Source organism: Pleuronectes platessa, chromosome 19 (assembly GCF_947347685.1).
Source record: "Pleuronectes platessa chromosome 19, fPlePla1.1, whole genome shotgun sequence".
Classification (NCBI taxonomy): Eukaryota; Metazoa; Chordata; class Actinopteri; order Pleuronectiformes; family Pleuronectidae; genus Pleuronectes; species Pleuronectes platessa.
Window position 1 is genome coordinate 14,752,835 of NC_070644.1, and position 26,449 is coordinate 14,779,283.

Sequence of the window (26,449 nt, forward strand, 5' to 3'; positions counted from 1 at the left end):
AGCATGTCATGTCGACACAAATAAACATTAATGATGTCCACAATCGGGGTGATTCTTACGTCTTAATTGTTCTTTCTTCTCCTCCATTACTTTGCGGTGCTTTCTGAATTGTGCACCTGATAATTGAATCTTTTTTTGATTCATCATTGACTCTAACCGCAGTCTATCACCGCAGGGTGTACGTCAGGGACACACCTGAGGCGGAAGCGCAAATTCTGTGCGAGCCGCCGCCTGACTGCTCACACAGGGAGCCTGGCAGGAGGATGTTTTAGATGCTGGCTTGCCTGTCCACGGAGACACGGGTGGTGACATCAGCAAATGTCCCTACTATGCTGCCAAAATGAGGAGGTTTTTATTTATTGTCGTGCACTGTTTGCTGGTTGTTCATCTAATTGCCCTTGAAGGATATTAAAGATTTTCTTTTATGGACAACTTTAGCTAATCACAAGCTGCACAAACCAAGCAAGCGCAGCAGAGGAACCCAGCAGCCAGCAGGGGGCAGCCTCAGGACATCACATTGAAACAAGCAGACTGATTCTTGTAAGGCGTCAGAAGACAAGGTTATTCTCTAACAATAGGTTTTTAAAGCATGTTAAATCATCCAGTATCTAAAATCCCAAAATACAAAAGTACCTTTTAAGTAAGGCTGTCAAATATATGTAATAATGTAGAAAATATTTTCTCTGAAGTGTGTGTCAAAGCAATATAGACTGACACAGACACACACACGATAATTTGTCGATCTTCTTAAACCGCTTAGTTTCCTGTGAAAAATCTCTTTCCTTTCTTCATTCCGGCAATATATAGAACTCTTAAATCTGGCATGATTTCTCCTGTTAATTGAAAAATATCTTACACTATGTCAATTTAAATTAATTAAATATAAAAACAGGAAAAAATTCAATAAAAAACGATATATATTTAACTACAAAAAAAAAAAAAAAGCTGCGTGCGCAATTCCTGCGCAATGGGCTTCTTCGCAGGATGTGCTCAGTTCGGTTCTGCAGGATGTGCGCAATGGTCTTCTGCGCAGGTTGTGCACGCGCAGTTTTTTCCCCATTTAATTTAATTTAATTGTTTTTATATTTCATTTTATATTTCATTTTTTATTTCATTTTTCATCATTATCATCATTTCTCCGCGCTGGTTCAGAGGTACAGGATGCTGGTCTTCACAGGTGACTGACCTACGCAAGCCTGTCGCCGCCTCCCCCCCCACAGGAGAGTATGTGTGTGTGTGTGTGGCCTCGGCGCTTCCCGGTTCTTCCTGGCACTGCTGCGATGATGGTGTGACGTTAATGTATTGTTTTGCATTGCATGTCTCACGTCATGATAAATCAGTCTCTTGTGCCGCCCTCTCGCATTGTGCACCCTAGGTAACCGCCTATGTCGCCTGTACCAGGAGCCGCCCCTGCCTGGTTCAACTGTGAGGAAACAACAAGCCCACGACATGCTGGGCAGGAAGGACCAGCAGGACTGAAGCACATTGACTGAAATCTGTGGTTCGGGGATTTAAAGGTGTAGAAAGTCACTTTTCTGCTTTTAAATAAGTGACCATCCACTAACCAGGGAATTATGTGGGTTTACATTAGATCAACGGGAGAGTGAACTTCAAAAGCAAAGGAACGTTAAAAGAAAAAGAAGGGAAGGAAATAAAGCAAGAAGATGATTCAAATGATTAGATAATACAAACAATAATCGTATGTTTAATGCAAGAAGTGATTATGGTGCATAATGACAAAAGAGATGATAAAAATGCACATTTATTCTGTATGTTTTTTTTAAATAAACATTAAAAACAATACATTGAGAGCTGGACTTATCCTCGATGATACTTGACCTCAGTCATGTTTCAATTAGGTTTTTCCACATGCAATTGCTATCTATCTATCTATCTATCTATCTATCTATCTATCTATATATCTATCTATCTATCTATCTATCTATCTATCTATCTATCTTTCTTTCTTTCTTTCTATCCACTCATCCATCTATCTAACCATCTATCCATCTATCTATCTATCCATCTTTCCATCCATCCACCTCCCCTACTCTCTCTGACAGGCGCATGCGCAGTGCGGCTGTGAGCGGGCAGTGTTTACAGCTCTGCTGCTGGATGCAGTTCCAGCTGATGTTACTGGGAGAGAACAATGTTGTGTCAGCCGCCGTTGGAGTAAACACACCAGTGGGTTTGAAGGTAAGCTGTCATGCACGTCCGCGTGTGTCCGACCTCACCGTTAAACGCTGCTGTGTGTCCCGTTGTGAGGAAACGTGTGCGTGTGTGTGTGTGTTTGCTGGCTGCAGGGTAGCATGGCTAGCATTCATTAGCTAGCCCCGCTACATCCAGTAATGGCCTCTCATCTGCGCCCTCAACAGAGGGACAGTCGGCGGGGTTCATTCGCCACATTCACCCCAACACGTCCAAACAACACGTCCTGCTAATCGCGTTGCAGAGACGCGACACTTTGGCTAAAACGGTCACTGTGTAGCTAAACGTCCCCCCCCTCCCCAGACTGTGAAACGATGAGTAGCTGGGTGAGCTAACGCTGGGCAGGTTGAGGAAGCTAGCTGAGGCTGTCAGTGAACTGCAGAGCTAGCTACATTAATCCCTGTTTAGCAGCGTGGATCCAACACTGTCCATGTTGTTTATCACTAACCGAGAGGTTCGATGTGCACTCGGGCCCCCGGAAGCTGCACGAGCTGCTTCAACACCGAACAGGTTCACTGGCATCCAGATTAAGTGCTGTACAGAAATCCAATTAAAGTGGATGCTAATGTTATATCTAATTTATCTGTTAGTACTGACTTGATGTGAACAACCAGTAGTTATTATAGATATAGCGAATGTTTTCTCCACATTTCGTGCCCTGATGTATGTGTCATTGTGGTTGTTTGCTGGCAAGTGACAGGTGGATGTGCTCTTGTTTTTGTTTTCCACTTCAAGTGTCTTTACAGGTCTGGAATTACTGATGATGTCACTGCAAGCTACTGTTATTCATCACAGTGACTCATTCAGTTATAATTTACAAAACACTGATGATCACATCTGTCCCCTGTGCAGTGCTAAAGGAGCTTTCACCACGAACACAGGATCATTTTAATATACATAATGAAGACTATCATAAACTTATATTAAATTAAGCAACACATTAAGTTTGGAGTGTTATAATAAGACAGGATGAAAACATTTCATTGCATTAGTATGTTAAATCTTTGTGTTAAAATGTGAAGCAGTTGAACTCCCCGACAGATGTGTACTGGGGAAATAACTTTCAACTGAACCTTTATTAAATCAAGTTTAAGAAAATACTCATAACAACATCTAAAAGCTGTTCTATAATACAAACTACTTGTATAATTATATATAGGTTAATTAAGTGTTGTTAACGCCATATCTTCTTGAAAACATAATACCCATATACGGTTAGTCCATTCAATATTTCAACGATATGTTCCGATATGTGTGTGTGAGTGAGTGATGCCAACAAACAAACTGGTATTCTTACAAATACTACATCTGTAGAGTTAAGTTCTATATCTGTCTCATTTTCTGATAGTAAGACATTTAGTTGCCTCAGCAAACTCTCTCAAGGTTAATGCCCAAAACTGTTGTGACCATGAAGAATAGGATTGTTGAAAAGCTGCAGCTTTTCTCTCTTGTTCAGATTTTTGAGCTGTTCTCATTATAGACAACATATCTGGTAACTCTGAGCCAAACGGGCCAACTGTCACTCTACCTGACTCAGCTCTTTGTTCCTGTTTGTTTCCTGAACCACAGGTAGTGCAGTAAATCATTGCTGTAGGTCATAGACAGTTACACATGCATGCGTGAACAAGAAACACCGCAGTCAGATTGGTCTGTATGTAATATTTGCGGTTTTAACAAGAATGAATAAAGGTTGTGTCAAATGACCAAAATCTCAAATCTCAATTTCATATCCAGAGAACAACACAGATCTTTACTTGTTACTCTTTAGTCTTACTTTTTTCTCAATGTTGTAAATTGGAGCCATGTCTTTCCAGATGTCAGTTGCAGCAGCAGCAGCTGTGATCTCCTCTTATCTTCAGGGTTCTCTGCCATATGTTGTGCTGCGGGCAAAAGCCTCTTGTAGGGTTTGAGTCTGAGGTATTTCTTTGAGCTCTGCGGTATACTTCTGTGGTGGAGGCCGGTCTGCGGCATAGTTTGCAAAAAATACAAATTCTCAGTCTTTTTATACCAAACCGGGACCACGGCTGGTCGGACTCCTTCTGTTCAGAATTACACGGTTCTGTGACACATTCATGCTCCTCCGTCTTTGTTTTTGTTGCTTTCAAGCGAATTCCCTGTTTGCAGCTCTGTTGTGTGGTGTGTCTGCATGATGGAAACTAAAGTCATAAAGAGTGATGTGCAGAACAATGAAATAAACGATAGAGCATAGTATGAAACAACAGATGTTCTTCGATTGTTAGATCATGTTACATCACACAATACACAGGGCTTCTTCAAATATATTTTCTTAGATGTATAAGACCTAAGTATGATATTTTTTTACAAATTTCCATTGATCGATTGTACTTATACTTTCTTGCGAATAAAGTTTTTAAAATTCAGTTACTTTCAGCATCTCTCTGTCAGTCACTTTTCTTTGCTTTGAGCTTTCACATATTTTCTTAGTGTGTTTTCTTGTATTCCTGCTGCTTCAGCTCGGTCTGAAACAGATTCTAGACTGAGGCCTGAATGTTCTGAAATCCCGACAACGCCCCTCAGATGCACCTGTTATTTGCAGAGCTGGTGGAGACTGAATGGCGGCGGAGTTGGCATCAACTCTAGTGGATTAGTGTTTCCTTCATTCAGTTGCAGTAGCTGAAATGAAAACAGAGTATGTAGGGTCGAAAGCAAAGGAAATACACTTCATAGCTCAGAGTTACACGGGAGGTTATACAATTTGGGAATCTGTAACATCTGCAGAAGTTCTCCCTCACTTATTATTGACTCCACGTGATCGCAGTAAAGTTTTTAAAACATCCACAGAGGAAATACTTCAATCGGTGCATCTACTACCAATTATGACTTTTTCTAATACACTTACTACACTATCATTGCTGATAGATAATCTTTCAAATATTTCACATTCTCAGTCATCACCCAAAGAGGACTATAGCCTTAATTTGTGTCATGAGTCCTATAACATAACAACCGTATAAATACCTAATGCTTGTATAGTAAACTTACGCTTTAATTTAATCTTATATATGGGGCGTCCTCTGCTTTCACTTCTATTGTCTAAAGGCCCAACACCCTTAGCAACTATTTGTTTTAAAGGATCACATATTCACTGACTCACAGGTGTCAGGTTTCCCATATAAGCAGCATAGTTCTATTGTTATTGTTTATGAATTGCCACATTGCACATTGTGCAGCTCAGTATCTCGATGTAGAGGGTTTTTTTCTAGCCAGTGCTTCATGTCCAAAGTTAAAGGCAGGCCTGCACTCTGTCCTCAGGTCATGTGAGATTGTTTTGTTGTTGAGCGCAGGCCCATGCAAAGGTTTTCATTCCTTGATAGTCAAATGAGAGCCTGTGCTCTGCTGTCAGCCTCAGCTGAAATGATAGTTAGTTGCTGTCCGTGTGTTTGTACGCGTTTCCTTGATTTTTACATAAAGACTTGATCATTCGGAGCTGCTCTTTCATTCCTTTGCTTTCTCTTTCCCTCTGTACTTCACCTTGTGACTGACCATGTGATAATTCAGCTTTTCTTTCTGTCCCATCCTCTCTCTGTGGTGTCTCTGCCTGGCTGGAATCATTGCTGTGAGGCGCGTCGAAAGGGACTGTGTTGCAAGCCTGAATGCTCTTTAGCTGTGTCTGGCAGTGTCTTCCTCTCCCTTGTGAGGTGCACGCAGCGCCCAGCTGGCAGCTCAGAACAGGCCATTCAGCTGGAGAGTGGTAGGGAGTCAAAAAAATAGAAAGGCGTAGGTTTCCAGTGTGCACGGTTTTACACATGGATTGGTATAAGATATTCTGTGCCTCTGTTGTTAACCGTGACAAACAGCTCAAAGAGGCCACAGTTGTTTGTGATTTGCTCCAGAAAGAAAAGAATAGTCTGCATGATGCATTGCAGGTCAGAATCGGATGATATCAACCCTGACTGCCTCTATATCTTTGTGTCTTAACAGTTACGTTTTTAAAACTCTAACTCACCGCAGCTTGGATTGTTTATAGCTGTCTGTCTGTTTGTGGGCAGATCTTTATCACCATGATAGTGTCATAATTGTGCCTGTTGCAGTCACGGAACTCACAGTTATGTAATTGATCAAAATAAATGCAGAGTGCGAAGAAGGGTGGGGTGTGACCTTTAAGATTCTTAACATCTTTAAGTCCTACTCAGTATCCATCCATAAAAGTACTTGTGTAGTTAAGGTTGTGTTGTTGGATGGAAATGGATACAAGAGGTGTAACATTTTTTAGTGAGTCTGAAAATATCATCAAGCTACTGTACATCTGATTTCGGAAGAATCAGTAGCCTGATATGAAATGGATCCTGTTCGTCTGAGCTGGCACTGGGGCTAAATAATCTAGATACTTGTGACATCAATATGCTTCAGTGCAATAATCAGATTGCATAAGCTGCAACTTTTTGGCATGTGCCATGTTACACACCATTATATCACTCTACACACTCTACACCGACGACTGCCCGAGCCCCTCACCCATCACCACATACTTCAAATACTCTGATGACACTGCCATTCTGGGATTACTCAATGACAATAACTCTTTAATTCCATTGCTCACTTCACACAGTGGTGCACTAACAACTACTTACAGCTGAACACTGACAAGACAAAGGAATTGGTTGACCTTTTCAAATACCTCGGACTCAATATTGACGATAAACTCCGCTTTGATCAACACATCACTTCCATACACAGACTCCATATCATCTGTAAACTCAGAGCACTGTCCATGGCTCCCCACCTCTTGTTGCTACTCTAGAATAGCATAGTCCAGTCCAGCCCATCCCGCTGTACTGTTTGGTGGGTTATCTCTGCTGAAATGTGTCCTTTTGTGTTGACTGTCACTGCAATGACTTTAGAAACAAATTTCCCTCAGGGGGCAATTTGGTCTTGAGTCTGAAATGCTGCATAGATGCCCACATACTGCAGTTTTAGTATCTGTTCAAAAATAGTTCAAATATACATTTTCTTCTATCATTGCTCAGTCCTATGTTGCACTAAAAGTGTTGATAACCAACAGTGTATCTTGGCAGGAGCAGGAAGAGAGGTTAGTGAGGCAAAGGAGGGAAGCAGAGTGACAAGGCAGCCATTATGAGCCTGTTAGAGCTGCCAGCCAGTAAGATACAGAGTGGTAGGTTTGTGTGTGTGTGTGTGTGTGTGACTTGTGCTAGGGGGATGGACTTGAGTCAGGTTAATAAAGGTTAATTCATGTGATTGGCCAGCAAACGTGCACACTCCTTTCCGGATCTGATACAGGTACACAGAGGGGGCCGGTGCTTGGCAAGGTCTTCCTGCCGGTCTACTGAAGACAGTAAAAAACTTTGTGGGCAATTTGATGATCCTTCTGATTTGGCAGGATCTCTCCTGGTACTACCGATGGCCAGTGACAGAGAAAATGACGGCGGGACAAAGCTCTCAAAGTTCTTTATTGTTGTCTAAGTTTTGAGGACTTAGTTGCAGCAAATTAGACTATTCATATCTGTTATCTAATCATGTAAAAAAGATTGGGATGTCTTGGGATTTTACTTCAAAGCTTTAAGAATGTGAAGGACTGAAGAAAGGCTCTAATATTGTAGCTTTAATTATTTAGTTGATTAGTTTGTTTTCATGAAAGCACTATTTAGCTAATGCCTCGCCCACTGCTAATGCTTTCATAGACGTTTTCTTAGAGTGTTTACTACACTTTGGGAGTCAGGCTTATCAGCAGCCGCCACTGTGGCAAAACAAACAAAATACCAGAATATGTGAAAACACCAAATTCCATCAACACGGAAAAAAACGACCTTGTACAATCACTCAGATTACAAGTTTTCTAAAAATAGAAAGCTGGAGTCTTTAAGCCAAAAGTAGAGAAAAAAACTCTTAAAAGTCTCCTGAAGATTAAAGTATGAGAATCTCACTGAGGAGTGTCAGATACTATAAAATTTCTGATTTATATGATTTAAGATAATAGAGTTTGTCCCACATATCTACAGTATTGATATTTAGTCTCACAACTTTCTTTTGGGCATGTATGTACATGAAACTGAGATTTTCTCATGATATTAGGAGGTGTAAAAGAGGTAAGCATGGTGTGACAGGCTGGTGTGAGCTCTGTGTATCATCCAAGTTCCTCTTAAGAAGTAAGGAAACCATAAGTGCTACCTGTCACACATGAGGCCCAGCTGCAGCCTTCACTTCAATGAAATAAACACAAAAGCGATTAAGTTGTCCATACCTCATTGTCAGTCACGCTGTATGTCATGATACAGGATGACAGTCACCACAACAATGAGTGAACTACCTGTCAGGCGATATGGCTTCATGAATACTCCCCCTGGCTTGTTGGTAATAAGTCAGTGTTGTCATGGGAAGAAGAAGCAACTGCACAGCAGCAATAGATCCTTCTTTCTTAGTCTTTAAGGAGTTGTTTTCAGACATGAACTCTGGAAAATCTACGTGAAGTTGGGCACAGACAGTTTTCATTTAAGAGAGGAGATGGTTTTGGTCAGACGTATTCACAGTGTGTTCCAGTAAAAGTCCTGAGCATCTGACTCTGCTCAAAGTGACCTAATGTTAATGGTAGCATAATAAAAACTTAATAACTAAAAACTTCTGGTCACAAAGACATGCTTACTCATTTGAAGTTAGTTAAATTATTAACTGCTTTGACCTTTCCAATTTAAATGTATTCTTCCTATTACTTATCCATTGTGTGAGCTTATTTGAATAGAGAGGGTGGGTCTTTGACAAGAGAACATAGTTCAAGAAACACCAACTGAAACCTTTTAGAAAAACTTGAGGAGGGAAAGGGCAGAGGAGAAAAGAAGAAAGCGATAAGGTCTGAGATACACCGAAGTCTGGAGGTAGGAGGGATAAGGAGAGAAGAGTGAAAGGAAAAGGACTGGGAGAGAGTGAAAGGGAGGAGATGAGATATAAATAGCTTGTTATAGTCTCTGTTTAAACCTCTGCCAGAACCTTCTGTTGTCTTTCTTCCCGTGTTGCATACAGGGGCACCTCCCCCTTTTCAGTTGTTACCTCATTCCATAACTGTAAAGATGGATATTTTCCTCTTTTCTCCTCCTCCTTCTCATACTTACATATCTGAATTTACAAATGGAGACTAAAATATCATTTTTGACAAGTAGTTATTCTTTGCCATGCATCTGAATTTTTGTTTATGTCAATTCTACAATCGTCTCTCAATTATTTACAAATGGAGGACATGACTGTTCCCCACGAGAGGATTCAAAGTGTCTCAATTGTCACCTGGGATGGCTGCAGTATAGGTCATACACCTACCTCCTCCATTTTATGTGAATGGACAAATAACTGTGTGTTAAGGGAACAGATCTATGGTGTACATGTGATATGGTCAGGTGGTTGAATCTTTGCAACAGGCATCACTGACATATGATAGACAGGATGGTTGTACTAAAATTGCCTTATTCATTTAATTCCTCACTTTCATATACATGTATCACCTATATCACCTTTCTGCTCCAGAAACCCACAACTCCTTGTTTCTTCATTGCAGCTCGCTCTCTAATATGTCACCTTTACTTGAACTTTAGTTTTTCACTTGACATCTTTATTGTTCCTCTCTGGGTTTTGTAACCTTGCTGCAGAGTTTCTTTAAGGTGTTACAAAATATCTTCAAAAGGAAAATTATGAATGGCTTCACTGTCTTCTAGATGGTTGATGTCCAACAGCAAAGTTTCAACTTGCCTTAAAAGATGCTTTTCACGGATTTCATCTCATCATGACTGTTTTCTGCTTTTTTTCCTTTTTCTTTATTATTTTGTTCTTTTTCCAGGTGATTTTGCTCATCATCTCCCACCACTTCCTCCTCCCGTCCTCCATTCATGAGCAGCGTGGCTGAGTTAAACAGCGGCAGCCATGGATGACAAAGTCTCGGTGGGGAAGATTAGCGTCTCCTCGGACTCAGTGTCCACTCTCAACAGTGAGGACTTTGTCCTTGTGTCCCGCCTGGGGGACGAGACACCCTCCTCCACTAATAATGGTAGTGATGACGAAAAGACAGGACTGAAGGTAAGGATGGTTGGGTGTAGGTATGGACAGACGTACAAGGGAGAGAAAGGTGACTTCACAGCTGTATTTGTCTAGTTAGAGTAAGTGATAAGTACATTCTTTTGACATTTGCTTCGTTCCATATCAGGATGATGCTAAATACTTATAATAGTCACAATCTGCTCTTGATATTAGAGAAATGACAGAATTGTAAATAATACAAGAATATATCCAGTCGAGAAACAAGTCAGGCCAAGATTTGGCAGAATTTCTTGATGTTAATTTCATATTAACTTGAGGCAGACAGATATATTGCTTGGCCAATCAGGTGATTTAAGCCTTTAATAAATGTATGATAATCAGTATTTATATTTTCTAAGGGTGTTCCGATCAGGATTTTTGGGGCCCATTGCCGATCACCTATTGTTTGAAGTAGTATTGGCCGATACCTTAGTCTATGACCCGATCAATCGGGGCACCCCCTTCATATTTGCTGATATAGGCCGACTTTTCTTATGCTTATGTAAAACATTTTTTTTATCTATAAAGTTCAATATATTTTGTTTTATTTGAGTTGTGTTAATGTTTAAACTTAAAAATATGAAGCTTCAATTCCACGTCCTTGTCATAAGATAACATCTTTGGAATCATTCCCAAATTTATATACTGGTAGACAAATTTGAAAAAAAACAAATTCACCTTAATCTCATTTTCTACGTCAACACCCAAACACCTCCATATTTTGTCCTCTGTCGGTGTAACATGTTTAAATTGCATGTTAGGGGTCAGAGGTAAAACGGATTACTTTGTCAACGGTAGTTCATCCCTCACCTGTCTAAAGCTCTCTTCCATCTTTTTTAACCATGCAGTCTCACACTCTAACCATAAGGCTAACCATTTCTTCTTTTGCCTTTTCAACATCCTCACTCTTCCCCTCGTCTCATAGTTGATTTGTACATTTGCTACTTGCTGCAGGGAAGTTGTCAAATATATGCACATGCTTAAAAATCAAGAGAATTTTGCTCGGCTTTGTTTGTTGTGTTGAACCTGTTCTTGTTGCTTAAACCTTAAACCTAAGTATTATTTATTCAGTCAGGGCTTTTCCTGGCTGAAAATTAGGGCAGGAGTGCAACTGACTGATAAGGAAGCAAGATCTGTCTCGGCCGCCGGAAGAAGAAAAGGGATTGTTTTCAAATCGTCACACCAGTCAAACAACAGAAGAATCACGTGTGAATTAATTTAGTATCAGCTGATATTTAACCAATTTTTCATTTGTTTTATTGCGACTGATCTTTAGGAAAAAATCTCCCATCTGCACTCAATCGGCTGCACTTGTTCGTGCACAGCATGTGCTATCACGCCTCATATGCCCTCTGTGAGTCAGTTCAGTGCTGCACTCAGCAGATATTAGTTTACCAACAGTGTGGCGATGCAGCTGCGAGTGCTTTGAACTCACTGTCAAGGAAAATAATGGTGTTCTGTGACCAGGGTGTGTCTGTCTGCAAAGAGAAAGACGACTTTGAAGCAAACGTAGCTACGAGCCGCCATCGAGCGAGCGTCCCTCATGGATTCAGGTTACCTCCCCTCCTCTCCCCATTTCTGCAGATACATCTCGTCCATGAGTTTACTAGTTATCAACTTTCCTTTTATTGAATTTATTAATCGCTGGCTCACATCTTCACACTCTGTCCATTAGTTAATATGATTACTTCGCCTCAGTTTCTTTGAATTTGAAGGGAATTGTTGGCTTGGGGTTGGAAAGGGACCAAAAGCTAGAGTTTGCATATAACATGAGCTTAATGAACTGCAGTTATTTTGCTGCACAGTTGAGGTCAGTGTCGTGCTGCCTGTTGTCTCAGGGAAGAAACGCTGTCCTCCACACACATCCACTGTTCTCTGGTGAAATCACTACATTCACTGACACTCAAGTCATCCAGATATCATGTTTTTGGTTTTTCGCCCGACACACTCTTGTGCACATCTCCCCTCCCATCCAGTCAGAGAAGAGTCAGTGTGTCTAAACTTGTTGTTTGTTATGCAGGTGATTTCTGAGGAAGGGGTCAGCTTTAAGGTCAGTCTCTTATCTCGCTATCTTCCCTCTCCACCTCTTCTCTCTGTATCTCTTGCTTGTTTTGTATATTTATCCCTCTCTTTTTTGATGTCCTTCCGTGGTGATTTCTGTCTGTGATTATTTGTGCTTTCTTTGTATTTGCCAGCTGTTGAGTGAGGGCACTAGCCAGCCGCTTCAACAGTTTAGTTTTGAGGATGGTAGTGGTAGACCCTCCTACATGTTGGAGTGCAGTTTTGCCTCACACCCACCAAGGCTTTTAGCAGTACCTGTAAATCCCAAGCCCCAGTGTAGCTGCATAGGTTTTTTTAAAAGATATCAGATCATCCCCTTTTTGCTCTGTACAATAGCGCCCTCTGCAGCTTAAGTCTGCTCCTCACTGGTAGGATGCATCCACAGCCGTCAGGAATACTCAGCGATCCCTCTTTTTGTGGCGCTTCATAGCTTGTCCAGCCTTTGACCTGCTTTTTCCCACTATTTGGTAGAATTAACTGATTTACACATTTACCCACTAATCACTAATATGATTTAGAATTTTTTATCACGATATATCTCTGACCGCCAACATTAAACAAGGCTTCTTTCCGCCTTCAACCTTCACCACACTCACTTGAAATGAATCACAAGATCACGGTTGAAGGCAGAGGCACTGCACAGTCCTACAAACTGCAGGAGAAATGGTGGAGGTTGGCCTCGGGTTTATCTGAAAGCTAATTTGTTGTGGTGATTTCAATGATAATTTTGTGTTCTTGTGATTAATGATCTGTGTTTGGGTTTAAACGTGTTGTTCTCTGTGCCCCCTTTTGTCCCCGCTCCTTGGTGTGATTGTGTGCACGTGTGTTTCTATGTGTATGTGTGTTTCTGCTCCTCTGTGTGTGTCGATCAGATTGTGGGGAATGGAAGTGAACAGCAGCTCCAGAGGGAGTTGGAGGATGTCCTAATGGACCCATCGGTAGCTGACGCTGGGCACGGACCGGGAACAGGAATGGAAACCTTGGGTGTAGGGGGCCGTAGCCAACTCACCACGACAGCGTCGCCTGTAGCGCCAGGCTCTGACCCTCTGAGTTCATCCCCGCCCAAGTTGGAGATAGTGCTGCCCGTTCAGACGGCACAGGAGAGTGAGCTGAATGAGAGGTCGTATCGCGGTGAGCCATCCTCCTTCTCATTTTCTATTTTCATTTTTTCCTGTCTTTCAAAGTTTACAAAATGGCTCTTTTAGAGAAGTATCATAGAAGCACTGAGGTTTTTCAATAAAATAAACATAACTCTCATTGCTTTTTCTAATCTATTCATCAGAGGAGTTTTGCTTTTTCTCATTATCTTTGTCCATGTAATCATTTGTTGCATGAATATCTCTAATTGATTTCACTGTTCTCTCTTATCCTCTTAAATTCCATTCCACTTTCCTGCTTCCCAGTGAACATAATTTAGATGAGGACATGTTTGTTTTTTCATTAATTTCCTTTCTTTTCTTTTCATCTTTCCATTGTCACTTTGCAGGGGACGAATCATCATCCGATGGCAGTCCCGGCAGTCCCATTCCAGATGAGGACAGCGTTGTGTTCAGCCAGCTGACATATCTGGGGTGTGCATCTGTCAACGCCCCCCGCAGTGAGGTGGAGGCCCTTCGGATGATGAGTATCCTCAGAGGGCAGTGCCAGGTCCCCCTGGATGTCACCCTATCTGTGCCAGGCGTGTCTGAAGGCACCGTCAGGTAAGAACATGTGGAGAACTAGTTAAAATAACAGTTCCAGCTGATGGACCGAAATCCTCACAGCGTACACATAACAAGAATAGCTTCAGTTGTAGTTGTGACTTTTATGAACATATTTATTGATATTTTTTAACAGGTTGCTGGACCCCAACAACAGTACGGAGATCGCCAACTACCCTATCTACAAGATTCTGTTCTGCGTGCGCGGCCACGATGGTACTCCAGAGAGTGACTGCTTCGCCTTCACCGAGAGCCACTACAATGCTGAGATCTTCAGGATCCATGTGTTCCGCTGTCAAATTCAAGAGGCGGTGAGGATTATCCATTGATTAATGTGCAACTACGTCTATCACATACTCACATGCAAAAAACAGGTGCCAGTAATGTTGCTGCTGTTCTGATAGAGAACCAGAGGGGGAGTAAAAGCTCCTCTGCTGCTCTCGTATCCACTCACGTACTTAAACATGTGTTTCACACTCATATGACCGGCAGTATTTTGGTTGACCTTGCCTGCTGTGGCTGATCTCCCCTGTAGTCTGTCCCTCAGGCTTCAGTGTCGGTGCAGGAGGTTTCTCAGCGGTCCCCAAGTGATTATGTCATACACTGCAGGTTATGCTAAGATGCACATGTCCAACACACACAACCCCCCAAGCTGACTTATAGGAGAGTCATTGCTTATATACAGTCTGTTCACCAGACGTGTGAAAGAAAAGAAAAGGGAATCCACTCATGAATCTGGGTTAAAGCTTCAATGTTCAGTGACCTGATTTCTCCTTCATGGAAGCACTCAGTGTCACCAAGCACCTTCAGACAGACGCTGCTTTATCAGTCCCTCTGCGTGCAAAAATCCACTTTCCCAGACCTTCACCAGTGACACTCGGCTCAACAGTAAAACACTAATGCATATTCACAGACACACATCCCCAGCTTGTTATCTATATAATCAGACATCTCTGTCTGCAGATCTTGCTTCCTTATCATCTTCCCCTCTCCTTCTTCCTCCTTCCAGTCCTCCAACAACAAAACAGATTACACTATCTCTACTTTTTCTTTATCACTCATTTGCACAGTTAAAAAAGGAGTGAGTCAGCCCATTGGCTGTGTTCTCCTTTACGACCCCCCATTATTCCAAAATGTAAAAAATTTGGTGAGCTAAATAATTAAAGGAAACTTATCTTATTATTGTATGTTATTTTGAGATTTGAATAGAAATGTTCACAAGCAAACCACCTCCCCGGGCCTGCTCCCCCTCTGCAGAGCCAGACCTCCTAGTTGGGCCTCAAGGCCACTTTCTAAACAATTCCAAGTCTCCTGGTGTTGATAGTAACGCCGAGCCCTGCTGAGTCTCATACCCAACCCCTCCCCCTTGTCTCTCCTGACCAGAGATCCACATCTAGTGCTGCGTGATTGAATTATTACAGCTTTAATATATTTGTTTCACTAAAGCTCCTCACACAAATGTACTTACAAGTTTGGAGAGATAAACAAAAAATGTAGGCTCTGACAAATTGGGGCAGATCGTTGCTCGTGACATCAGTTAAAACATGTCTCATAGATGAAAATAATGCTGCAGAGGATATTTTATAATAATCTTTCAGTTATAGTGATCCTGGTAAAAGTTAGAAATAATTGCAATATTGGTTTGAAGTAATATTTCCTCGCCCTAACCAATGAGTGGTGTTAAAGGCGGATCACTTATCCTCTGTGAAGGGGCATGAACTTTCCAAACGAACACATTAAGTTTTTCCCTCAGCAGTACAGCTGTCCATGTCCTGCTCCTCTCCATCGCACACAATGAGTCAAAAGGGCCATTTGTAGACATTCTAAAGTTTTCATCTTTTGCTGAAGCATTAATTGTAATAGTCGGAAACAATAATACCTTTGTTTAAGATGTCACAATTTCTTCAATGCAGGGGTTGACCCCCGTCTAACTCTGCTCATCCCCCCTTACATCCAATCCCTGTTGTTTCTGAATAAATAAACCCCCTGCAATCCCCTGACAACCTTCTGCTGTAACAAGAACATAACAAAGGCTTTGTGCAGGAAAGGTTGGAGGCTGTTTTATAAAAGAGCGTTGTTATTTATTGATAACAGCAGTTTCCCCCCGCACCATCTCGTAGTCACTAGCCCCCGGGCTCAACTGTTAACCACAATGACAGGTGATCCAAAACCACTGTGCTGTGAGCCTCTATATGAGGGAGAGCTCTGTTTATTATCTCACACATGTCCCTTTTGTAATAATCAAACACAAAATATGACATTCTCTTGGCAAAGCTCTCAATTCTCAAGTATTGTTCATGGAAACTTGTGTTTAATGAATGTAAATAAATCTTTACCACCCAGTTTTCCACACTTGGCCATCTGTAGCTGCCCCCCCCCCCCCAACAACTCTGCTCCTCTTTGGGGGGGGGGGGATTTAATAGAACCCTGCAGTCTCTGGTAGTAGTTAGATGAGAACATGTTGATAGACCAAGATGGTCAATAGTTTGGAGGGTCCACAGTCAGTAGAGTAGTGGGTCATTAGGTAACTTTTCTTGCTGGGGTTTGATTGAGTTTTTAATCAATGCTTTGCCAGTTGCCGATCATTTTGGTTTACGAAACTCAACTTTCGGGTCATTTCAGCTGCATATGCTGCTAAACCTTGTGCCAAAGCTCAAAAAACATCACGATGATTAAATGTCCTTGTCTGAGAATAACGAATAATAATTAACCCTGATGCATAATAAATATTGTTGTTAGGTCATGGGCTATTTGGAGTATTCTTTGGTGCAAATGCAACAACAACAGTAATAGGTCAACCCTAATAAATTGTATATTTGTGCTATCAGACATCCCTTTGATACACTAAACCGACTGGAAAATCGTCTACGACTGTCTGACATTCCACAAAATCTATTTGTAAACTGCTTAAAGGACTGAAAAGACTTTGTTTAAGTTATTACACATCTACTCAGACAAAAATGTTATGGCTCTAAGGCTCTACCTTGGGGGATATTTTGTTTAACCTCTGCATGCTCCCACCAGCTCACAGTATGGAGAACAACAAAATATGCCACCACAATTCCGCGGATGACACGCATGTTTGCATGACTTGATCACACAGGGGACTATAATCACATTCAAGCTCTGTACTAGCTCTAAACATTTTCTTTTACATAAGTTATTGGCTTTGGTGACAAGAAAGAATGGCTAAAAGTCAGTACTAGGCTGTGATCAGTGAAGTTAACAACCACTCCCAATCACAGCTCTTGTGGAATTTTAACAGTCACATTAAGACAATTACAAACAACAAGATATCGGGGATTAAAGAACTTATGTGTCAGCAGGATTTGAAAAGTCTTGACCATGCGTTTATCTTTAGTTGACTGGGCTGCTGTAATTGTGTGTTGACAGGTCTTTGTTAAAATAACAACAAATTGGTTCAACAAAAACAGCTGATTCAGAACTGCAGCTGCTCGACTCCTCAATAAGAAAGTGGATCATACCCCTCCAGTTTTCAGATGTTTACACTGGCTTCCTGTCTGTCAAAGCACCGACTTCAAAGTACTGCTATTGGTTTATAAAGCACTGAATGGTTTCAGGCCAAAATACATTTCTGATCCGCTGCTACTTTATGAAACATCCAGACCCCTCAGGTTGTCTGGTGCAGGTCTGCTTTCCGTCCCCAGAGTTTAAACATGAAATGGCAACGTTGAGTTTATATGCTCCACATATCTGGAACAAACTGCCAGAGAGCTGCAGGTCTGCTGCAGCTCTCAGTTCTTTCAAATCATGGCCGACTCGTTTTTGACATGTTTGCCATGGCCTTTCATCGAAGGGAATATTATTTATTCTTTCAATGCACTGTAAATTTGTATTTCTAATTTGACCTTTTTGGATATCTATCGGAATGATATTTATTGGTCATATGTTGCTTTACAACACAGTGTCTTATCTTTTAAACACTCTTTGAATTCACTTGTTGTTAAAATGTGCAACATAAATGAACTTGCCTTGTTTTGCCTGCCCAGTATAGTGGCTAAACAATAAACTATTATTGTTCGTGTTTACTTCTCTCTCTCTGCAGGTCAGTCGGATATTGTACAGCTTTGCCACAGCGTTTCGGCGGTCAGCGAAGAAGGCTATTCTGTCGTCTCAGCAGGCTGCTCCTCTCACCCCTGACAGTGACTTGTTCACCTTCACCGTCAGCCTGGAGATCAGGGAGGACGATGGCAAGGGTACATTCAGGTGGGAAAAATATTTATTACAAAAAAATTATTGAAACAAACTAGTTGTACTCTCTGTCGGTTGTATTGTAAAATGAACAAATACAGAATCACCGAGACAGAATCAGCATTGCTAATACATTTGGAGAGTGAGCTGCAGTTTGTTCCAAATTAAAGTTATTGCTCGTTTTCAGCATCCTGCCGCCTTAATACTTAACGTGTTCTAAAGAAAAGGTCTCTCTAATGACCGGAGTTTCCCACCGAGCGACCTGTGTCATGCACATGAATGCTGCTCCACTTTTTCTCTTTCGCAACATCAGTGTAGAACAAACAACCTGTGTTCTCAGCCTGTGGTCAAATATTATGTCAAATGTAATGTAATTTGGTTAATTTCCAATTTAAGGTTTCAATTGTAAGTAAATCAGCGTTACTGTGTCACCGTTAAACTTTTTATCTTTCACCCAATTTAACGATGAGTTTGTTACTTTAATCTCTGTTTTCCACTGAAGATCCTTTATCTAATAATCAATGTTTCCTGTTTTTTCATGTACAGCGCTGTGGCTAAGGACAAGGACAAGCAGAGCTTCAAGCTGCGCGCAGGGATGGACAAGAAAATCGTGATTTATGTCCAGCAGACTTCCAATAAGGAACTTGCCATTGAGAGGTAAAATCTTGTCTTGCACACACTCATGGACACACACATACACACACTCAAAAAAGATTACTTTAAAGTGTCACTGGCTCGATGTTTGTTGTCAGTGGGGACACAACTCTCAAAATACAGTAAAAATGTCCATGAAAACACTGTGAAGCCCTATTGTTGAGTGCTCTTTTTATAAATTTTTAAATGAGATATCCTTTTGGTATTCAGACAACACTACTTACAGCAGATTTAAAAACCTACAGCATCTAAGACAACATCCTCAGCAGCATATTTCTCAACGTGATTAAAAACATGCACAAGCAGAGAATAATTGAGGATATAAAATTAAATTCTCTGTCACACTTGAGTTGTCGTGTAGAAGGAAAATATCTGGCCTGCATCCGTCAGACTGACCAGACATGTACAAGAAGGGAATCACTTAGCTCTTTATGATAAACACACACCAGTGAACATCTATACATCCGCATCTCTGTCAGGTTTTAAGTGGTCAGGCACATTTTTAAGACAGTGATTAAACTGAAAATGTCTTCGCGGCTCCTCATTTTCCATGGTTTATTAAATCTGTGGAAATTTAAACATTCCACCACTTTTTATGGTTTGTTATCGTTTGATAAATCCAGAGATGCTGAGGAGTGGAGGGCTGTGTTTAATATTCTCTATATTCTGGTCTTTGTTAAAGGCTCAGTCCAAGAAGCTATTTGCAGTAAAATATGTGAAGTTAAACAACTGGTTTATATCTATAGAGATTTATTGTTCTTTCTTTGGTTCCCGCTTGTTTTTGTTGTTGTTCTTCTTACGTAAACTTCTTCCTTTTGCTTGTCTCCCTTGTCTCCCTCTGTGTGTGTGTGTGTGTGTGTGTGTGTGTGTGTGTGTGTGTGTGTGTGTGTGTGTGTGTGTGTGTGTGTGTGTGTGTGTGTGTGTGTGTGTGTGTGTGTGTGTGTGTGTGTGTGTGTGTGTGTGTGTGTGTGTGTGTGTGTGTGTGTGTCTGTGTCTTTATGTGTTTATTTATTATTGTGTTTTTCTTCTCTAGGTGCTTTGGTCTTCTGCTCAGCCCAGGGAAAAATGTGAAGAACAGTGACATGCACCTGCTGGACCTGGTAGACGGCTGTTTTTTCATGTCCGTGTGTGTCTGTGTTGTTGTGTGTTTGTGTTTTTTCTAACTTCCTCCAACTTGTGCCTCCAGGAGTCAATGGGAAAGAGCTCTGACGGGAAATCTTACATCATCACAGGAAGCTGGAACCCCAACACGCCTCAGTTCCAGGCTGTGAATGAGGAAACGCCCAAAGGTGACGGCCAAATCCTGTCGAAAATTCTTATAAAACTCAACTATTTTCGACAGTTATTATTCCCTTGGTTCATATTTTACTGATTAGGTGATTGTTTATTTTCACACCAATATTTTCTCACATTCACTAAGTTTTCAAATCACATTCCTAAGTGGTAAAATCACTTTCCGCTTGTAGCATGAATCCTAAAATCCTTCCATAATAGAGAAATAATTGTAAAATTATGTTATGAAGGTGTACTATAAATTAATTTAGCATACTTTATAGAATGTAAAATGTTAACATTACTGTTGTCAAGGACAAGTAACCTAGTCTACCCAGGCATACTATGTATTCCATTGATATTCCAAATTGCAAAACCACCATTAATTCAGCTTTAAACACAACAAGTCAATCGGCAGCTTTTTTGACTTATTTCCATTTTAACACTGCAACTATTTTTCTTGTTTTTCTAGATAAATTCATGTACATGACGACAGCAGTGGACCTGGTCATCACTGAGGTGGAGGAGCCGGTTCGCTTCCTGCTGGAGACGAGGGTCAGGGTGTGCTCGCCCAATGACAGGCTGTTCTGGCCCTTCAGCAAGCGGAGCTACACTGAGACCTTTTACCTTAAACTCCGCCAGGTATGTCGAGTCAACGCACAATTTCTCCAGTCACGATTAAATCGGTTCAGGCGTTGGTCAGTGGTCATTATGAATAGCACCGGATATCAGCTTTGGGCTTGAATAGTCAGAAGAAAAGAAAAGAAGTCTAACATGTGTTTTATCAGCTAATCAGAGGATGTTACCTCATGTGTTGTTTCAGATGGAGCGTAAGGAGCGCAAGAGTCCTGCCTCCGACACACTCTATGAGGTGGTGAGTTTGGAAAGTGAGAATGAGAGAGAGAAAAGGAAGACCACGGCTAGTCCCGGCATCGTACCTGGTACCGGGGTTCCTTCACCACCTGAGGATGATGAAGAAGAAGGTGATTGGATCCTGTCTTACTTTTCATTACTTCTACTGGGATTTCCTGTAATTAAAGTCACAGATACAGAAGAATAAGTTTTGATATTACAAAAGCAATGATTTCTTTATATACGCCATTTGAAAAACCCCTCACTAATATGTCAACATAGAGCAACATGTGGTTCTGACTAGCTAAACCATATGAAAATGGTTTTCAACCTTTTGAAACACTTCCTGTACTTGATCGTGTCAGACACATAAAAGCAGCAAACTTAACTGACAAGATCATATACATTATGGTGAGCATTAACTTTAGGAGACTGAGCCATGATGGTGTCCTTGTTCAGGACTGACCTCATTCACAGGCAAGCACCTTCAAGACACAATAATAAAAGTATTGCTGCTGTGAAATAGAAAAGAGTATGCCGCCTGGAACACTTTTCATCTTCTGACTCATGCTGTAACAGAAAAAGGCTTGAGTTGAAATCCAGTGGGCGATCAGACACTGTGTTACAGGACTGTATGTGCTGTATCATCACAAAGCACTGTGTGTGTGTGCGGTGGTGTCGGCAGCAATGAAACTATTAGGCAGGGACATCAGTGAGGTACTTTCTGTATTTCTCTCTGTGGTCGTCTCTGGTCTACTGGTCTTTTGGTACAGCATGTTCAGTGATGGCTTGTTATTAATATTTGGATACAATATTCAGTATAGATAGTACAGCTTTGAACGAAAAAAGGTATTTCGATTATAAAATGCAACATCGAGACTCAAGCTGTAGTTCAAGTTCAGTGTTATATACACAACTCAGATGCAGTTCAGCTTAATCCATCACAGATAAAACATCACAAAACATAAAACTAGAGGATCTATAGTCTATAATATTAACATATCATTCATCTAGAAGCAGTGCTCTAAGTGGAATACATCATCTTCATAACACCATCAAGCAGGAAGTTTGACTGTAGAATTAGTAAACACACACATTTTAATTAATCATTGTTTGCATGACATTTGGAGTCTTGAAAGGTTAGATATAATCATGTAAGATAGAAACAACGATCACACAAATTTTCACTCTTATTTTATGTGTGTGTGTATGTGTGTGTGTCCAGATAACGACGAGCCGCTACTCAGTGGATCAGGTGACGTTTCCAAGGAGTGTGCAGAGAAGATCCTGGAAACCTGGGGAGATTTACTTTCTAAGTGGTGAGGCTCTGTTCCCAGGTTCTCTGTGTCCTTCCACTTTTTCTATCCCATTTGTAATGAAGGTCTACGCACACAGTATTCATTTTTTGTGGTGGTGGGGGTTTAGCGGGCGTTCTGCTCGTGAAAGAAAAAGCAGCAGGCAGGCATTCTTGATAAGCAGCTTATTAACATGGCTTCCTTCTCCCGTTACTGCATTTGTTTTTAATCAAAAGCTTGTGATGAACTGAATAGAAACTGTCTGGACTTTAATTTGCTGCAAGTTAAGCCTCCTCCACTCGCACATGCACTGTACAGCATGCCTTCCTCTTTCTCCCTCTCTATGCTAATATACAGTATATACCTGAGATACAGAACATACATTTAACCAAAAAGTATTACCATATATCTATGATAATACATACAAGATAATAAATCTATAAAAGTACATCAAATTTTCTTTTTCAATGACTAGATCTGTGTATTTGTATTATCCTTTGATGACCATTAAACCACTGGGTATTTTAGAGATATGCCTCCGATAAAATGCCCAAATAAAGAAATCATAAGACAAGCCTGTGATAATACCAGGCTTTGTATGTGTGACTGGTGATATTGTGTGTGCAAGTGAGATTGTGTGTTGTGGCATTGTGGGATGCAGCGATGTAGCGTGGGGATGCAGCGCAGAGAGGCAAATCACAGAAAGCCCTTTACAAACTTAATGCCCCTAAGGACCGGGCCTGGCATTACTTACGTCATATGCCTGCACACACAAGTACACAGCACACTCTTGTTTCCCCTCTTAGCCTGTGCAGAAAATGCCTCATATTGCATAACCTAACACTCGGAACAAATAAACACAACAAACTCAGAGGGATGAATTAAATAAGAGGGGGCGGAGGGTGGGGGGGGGGGGGGGGGGGGGGGTAGAAAAGTGAGAGAATCATCAGGGATTCAGGGTTTTTCTGTCAGCTCTAGTCAAGCGACAGTTAGCTACAGCTGTGCCTCTGAGTTTATCTTCTCCTCCTCCTCCTCTTCCTCCTCATCTGTGTATTTCTAATTCTGTCTCTGTCACTTACAAGTGGTTGGGCAGGTGACTGAGTTCACTTGACACTTCACACGGTTAAGGTTACTGTATGCACAGGATGGAGAATTTCCCCAACAGATTTGACATTTTAATGTAAGTGAGGAAGAAAGAAAGAGCTGACATTTCCTTCTGTGTATTCTACTGTGATGTTGTTTGAGCTTCTTGTCTTGTGTTGTCTATTGTTGTCACATAAAAAATTAAGCAGGAGTAGAATAAGGGAAGTCTAATGTCAGGGGGAAATATTTTCGGGGATAGATGAATTGTTGTGTGTGCATGTGATGAATCTGCAGAGAACCTTACATCAAAGATTGATGGAATATGCAGGAAGTAAGTAATACAGTTGAAATAAGTAAAATAAAGTATAAGTACAATCTCCCTTTCCTCTCCTCTATCAGGCATTTGAACTTATCAGTGCGGCCCAGGCAGCTGCCAGCGTTGGTGCGGAGTGGTATTCCCGAAGCTCTTCGTGGGGAGGTGTGGCAGCTCCTGGCAGGGTGCCACAATAATGACCACCAGGTGGAAGAGTACCGCACGCTCATAACAAAGGTAAGATGCACCAAATTATTGTCTTTATAAATATGATCAAGAAACACTGAATTGCCACGATTCCCTAATTTTGGTGGTGTCGTGATCGATTACAAACAGGACGGATCAGACCTTTAATTTTTGGGTGAATCAGCAAACTGTCCACATCATATCTGACAATTTCTAAATCTTGCACTCAATCCAAGCTGGTTTAATGTCTTTGATGTATATATGCCTCTGTGCCGGTGAATAAATGCCTGGTCGGAGGCTTTATCTTCTGGGGATTGTAGTCCGTCTGTGTGTCCCACTTCTCCTCACCAGTAGAGAATAACTTCAAATTTGGTACAAGTATTAGCATGGACTCGAAGATGAGCTGATTCGATCATCAAGGTTAAGGTCACTGTGAACTCACAAAACACATTTAGGGCCATAACTCCATCATTCATAGTATAAATATGACAACATATACCTGGTACCTTTGAAAAACATTCCTTCAAATCTTCTTTACATGTCCTATGAGACTTGGAAAACATGGATGTAAACTGCAGCTTGATAATTTCGAGGAAGCAAACAACAGGCGAGGCGTTAATTCTAGTTGTTTTTCTCCTGTGTGTTATTGTTCCTGTTTGTTGGCAACTGTTGCTGTTCAGGTTTGTGTCTTTAAAGCACTCCCCAGGGGCCACTGTTCCCTCTCATGTGCTCCAAACTTGTGATGACTGCTGCCATGTAGACAATACCAGCTGATTACTTGGGGCATAAACTAGATTCTGATCGCGAAAGGTTTGTAGGACTTATCTAAAAAGAAGTTTGTAGACGTCGATGGTTCTGTAAGAAGGAATAATCTGAAAGCTTTTACCATAACTTCTCATGATTTTGTGACTCAGTATAAACCAATAGTTTTTAACCTATGCTCAGTTCATAAACGGAGAATGAAAATATATACCTACCTCTCTAAATAGGAAGGAATCAGATCGTATGATGTGAGCTGCTCAGCTCAAACAGTCAAAGTCAATAAAGATTCTGAAAACCTGATCTAGTTTTGGGTTGTATTCAGTTTTGCAAATTCCTTCGGGACCTGGGTCAGAAATTTCCTGTATTAGGCGATGCACAATGGTCGCTCTGTCATCGGGAAGGATAATTTCATTATTATTATTCAATTATGATGATTTCAATTGGGTATTTTTAACATTAGGTTTGTCATAGCTGCTTTGCCTTGTTGTGACCTCTGCCTCATTTCTACAAACCTGCGTCTGTTTGTGTTTAAAAGACGAGTTTTTTTGTGTCGGTTTGTTTTTGAATCACAGTGTGCTGGCTTACATCCGTCTAAGGGAACATTTGTTAAAGGATCCGAGGTGACTGTGTGCTCTCCTGTGTGTTGGTCTGTGTAATTTTTTGTTCTCGGCCACAGCTCCGTCCACTGTTCTTATGTAAAGGCAACATCCCCGGGCAACAAGCTGGGTCCCAGGTGGTGACAAGATGTTGGCTTTGCCCTTTCCTCCCCTCTGCTCTCCTCCCCCGCTCTCTTTTTCCTCACTGCCCCTGACCTCCCTTTCATTTCTCCCTTTGCTCTTTTCCTATCTCTTCCCTTTTTACCCGTCTCCTGATGTTCTTGCTGCCGTTTACCTGTCCATCCTGTACTGATTTGCCAACTCATATAGAAGTTTTACACAAAAATAATGGAGGAGCCAGGCTGGTATTTCCGCTTCCGTGAGTGTTATGAACGGAATCTAAACTTTCACAAAGACAACAATAACATTGGATCAGGCCGCCACTGTATCGATAGCCACTGGACAGAAAGTCGGATCGGAATTCTTTGCAGAAACACTAAAGCATTCCAAGTTTGTACAATAGCCAACAAACACAATAGAAAAGTGTGGAGAACACGTGCAGCTAAATCTGACTGTGACAGAGTTTTATTTAGTCCCAGAACAATGTAGCAGAGAACCTTCGCAGAACAATATAATGATGAAGCTCTTATTAGATTCAAAACCAACATACTGATGTTATTTCTTTTTCATCAAACTAGAACTAAGACACAAAAGGTCATGTATTGCATAATTGTACTCTGCACGTTATATGTATTCATTAGGAAAGAATTTTCCTCCACATTCATGTTTCTCTTGGTATTGGTACTAATTACAGTTAAGCTTTTCATGTACGAATTTTTGTTCTTTCCCGTTTCAGCTCCTATTTTATAATTTGTACATACCACAAACATGTTCCAGCTCCTAATTAGTTTTGAGCGCTTTCTATATTCAGCCTGTGTGTGTCTCTTTGTCCTCAATTTGCCTGTATGTACATCATGTCCCAGCAAGTGCCATCTTTTGTGCTATCCCCGTCTGAACTTGGTGTACATCCATGTCTGAATGCAGGGCATTGATGGAAGTGGAACCAGGGCTGTAGGTCATGGATATTTAACCTGTTCCTGCCCTGTGAAGCCCTCATGAACTCACTGATATGAGGGTCCCCCCGCTGCTAAGTACTAGAAATAAGTGACTTACTTCAAATGCTGACTCATTAACACTCCACCAGTTACCAATAAACTCATT

General features: G+C 41.2%; 1 protein-coding gene across 2 annotated transcripts in view; it reads left to right on the top strand.

The window, feature by feature from the left end:
• The first annotated feature begins 2,080 nt into the window (after positions 1-2,080).
• Positions 2,081-26,449, top strand: part of LOC128424626 (rab GTPase-activating protein 1) — a 57,160-nt gene continuing 32,791 nt past the window's right edge. Inside the window, exons 1-14 of one of the 2 annotated variants that reach the window (XM_053410904.1) lie at positions 2,081-2,196; positions 10,007-10,242; positions 12,263-12,292; positions 13,176-13,434; positions 13,790-14,003; positions 14,140-14,314; positions 18,070-18,230; positions 18,762-18,872; positions 19,903-19,969; positions 20,056-20,158; positions 20,614-20,783; positions 20,965-21,124; positions 22,219-22,312; positions 23,771-23,921. In XM_053410904.1, the coding sequence (XP_053266879.1) occupies positions 10,090-10,242; positions 12,263-12,292; positions 13,176-13,434; positions 13,790-14,003; positions 14,140-14,314; positions 18,070-18,230; positions 18,762-18,872; positions 19,903-19,969; positions 20,056-20,158; positions 20,614-20,783; positions 20,965-21,124; positions 22,219-22,312; positions 23,771-23,921 (1,848 nt within the window). In that variant the 5' untranslated portion in view covers positions 2,081-2,196; positions 10,007-10,089. The remainder of the gene's footprint in view (positions 2,197-10,006; positions 10,243-12,262; positions 12,293-13,175; positions 13,435-13,789; positions 14,004-14,139; positions 14,315-18,069; positions 18,231-18,761; positions 18,873-19,902; positions 19,970-20,055; positions 20,159-20,613; positions 20,784-20,964; positions 21,125-22,218; positions 22,313-23,770; positions 23,922-26,449) is intronic. The other variant, XM_053410905.1, reaches the window with a different exon arrangement.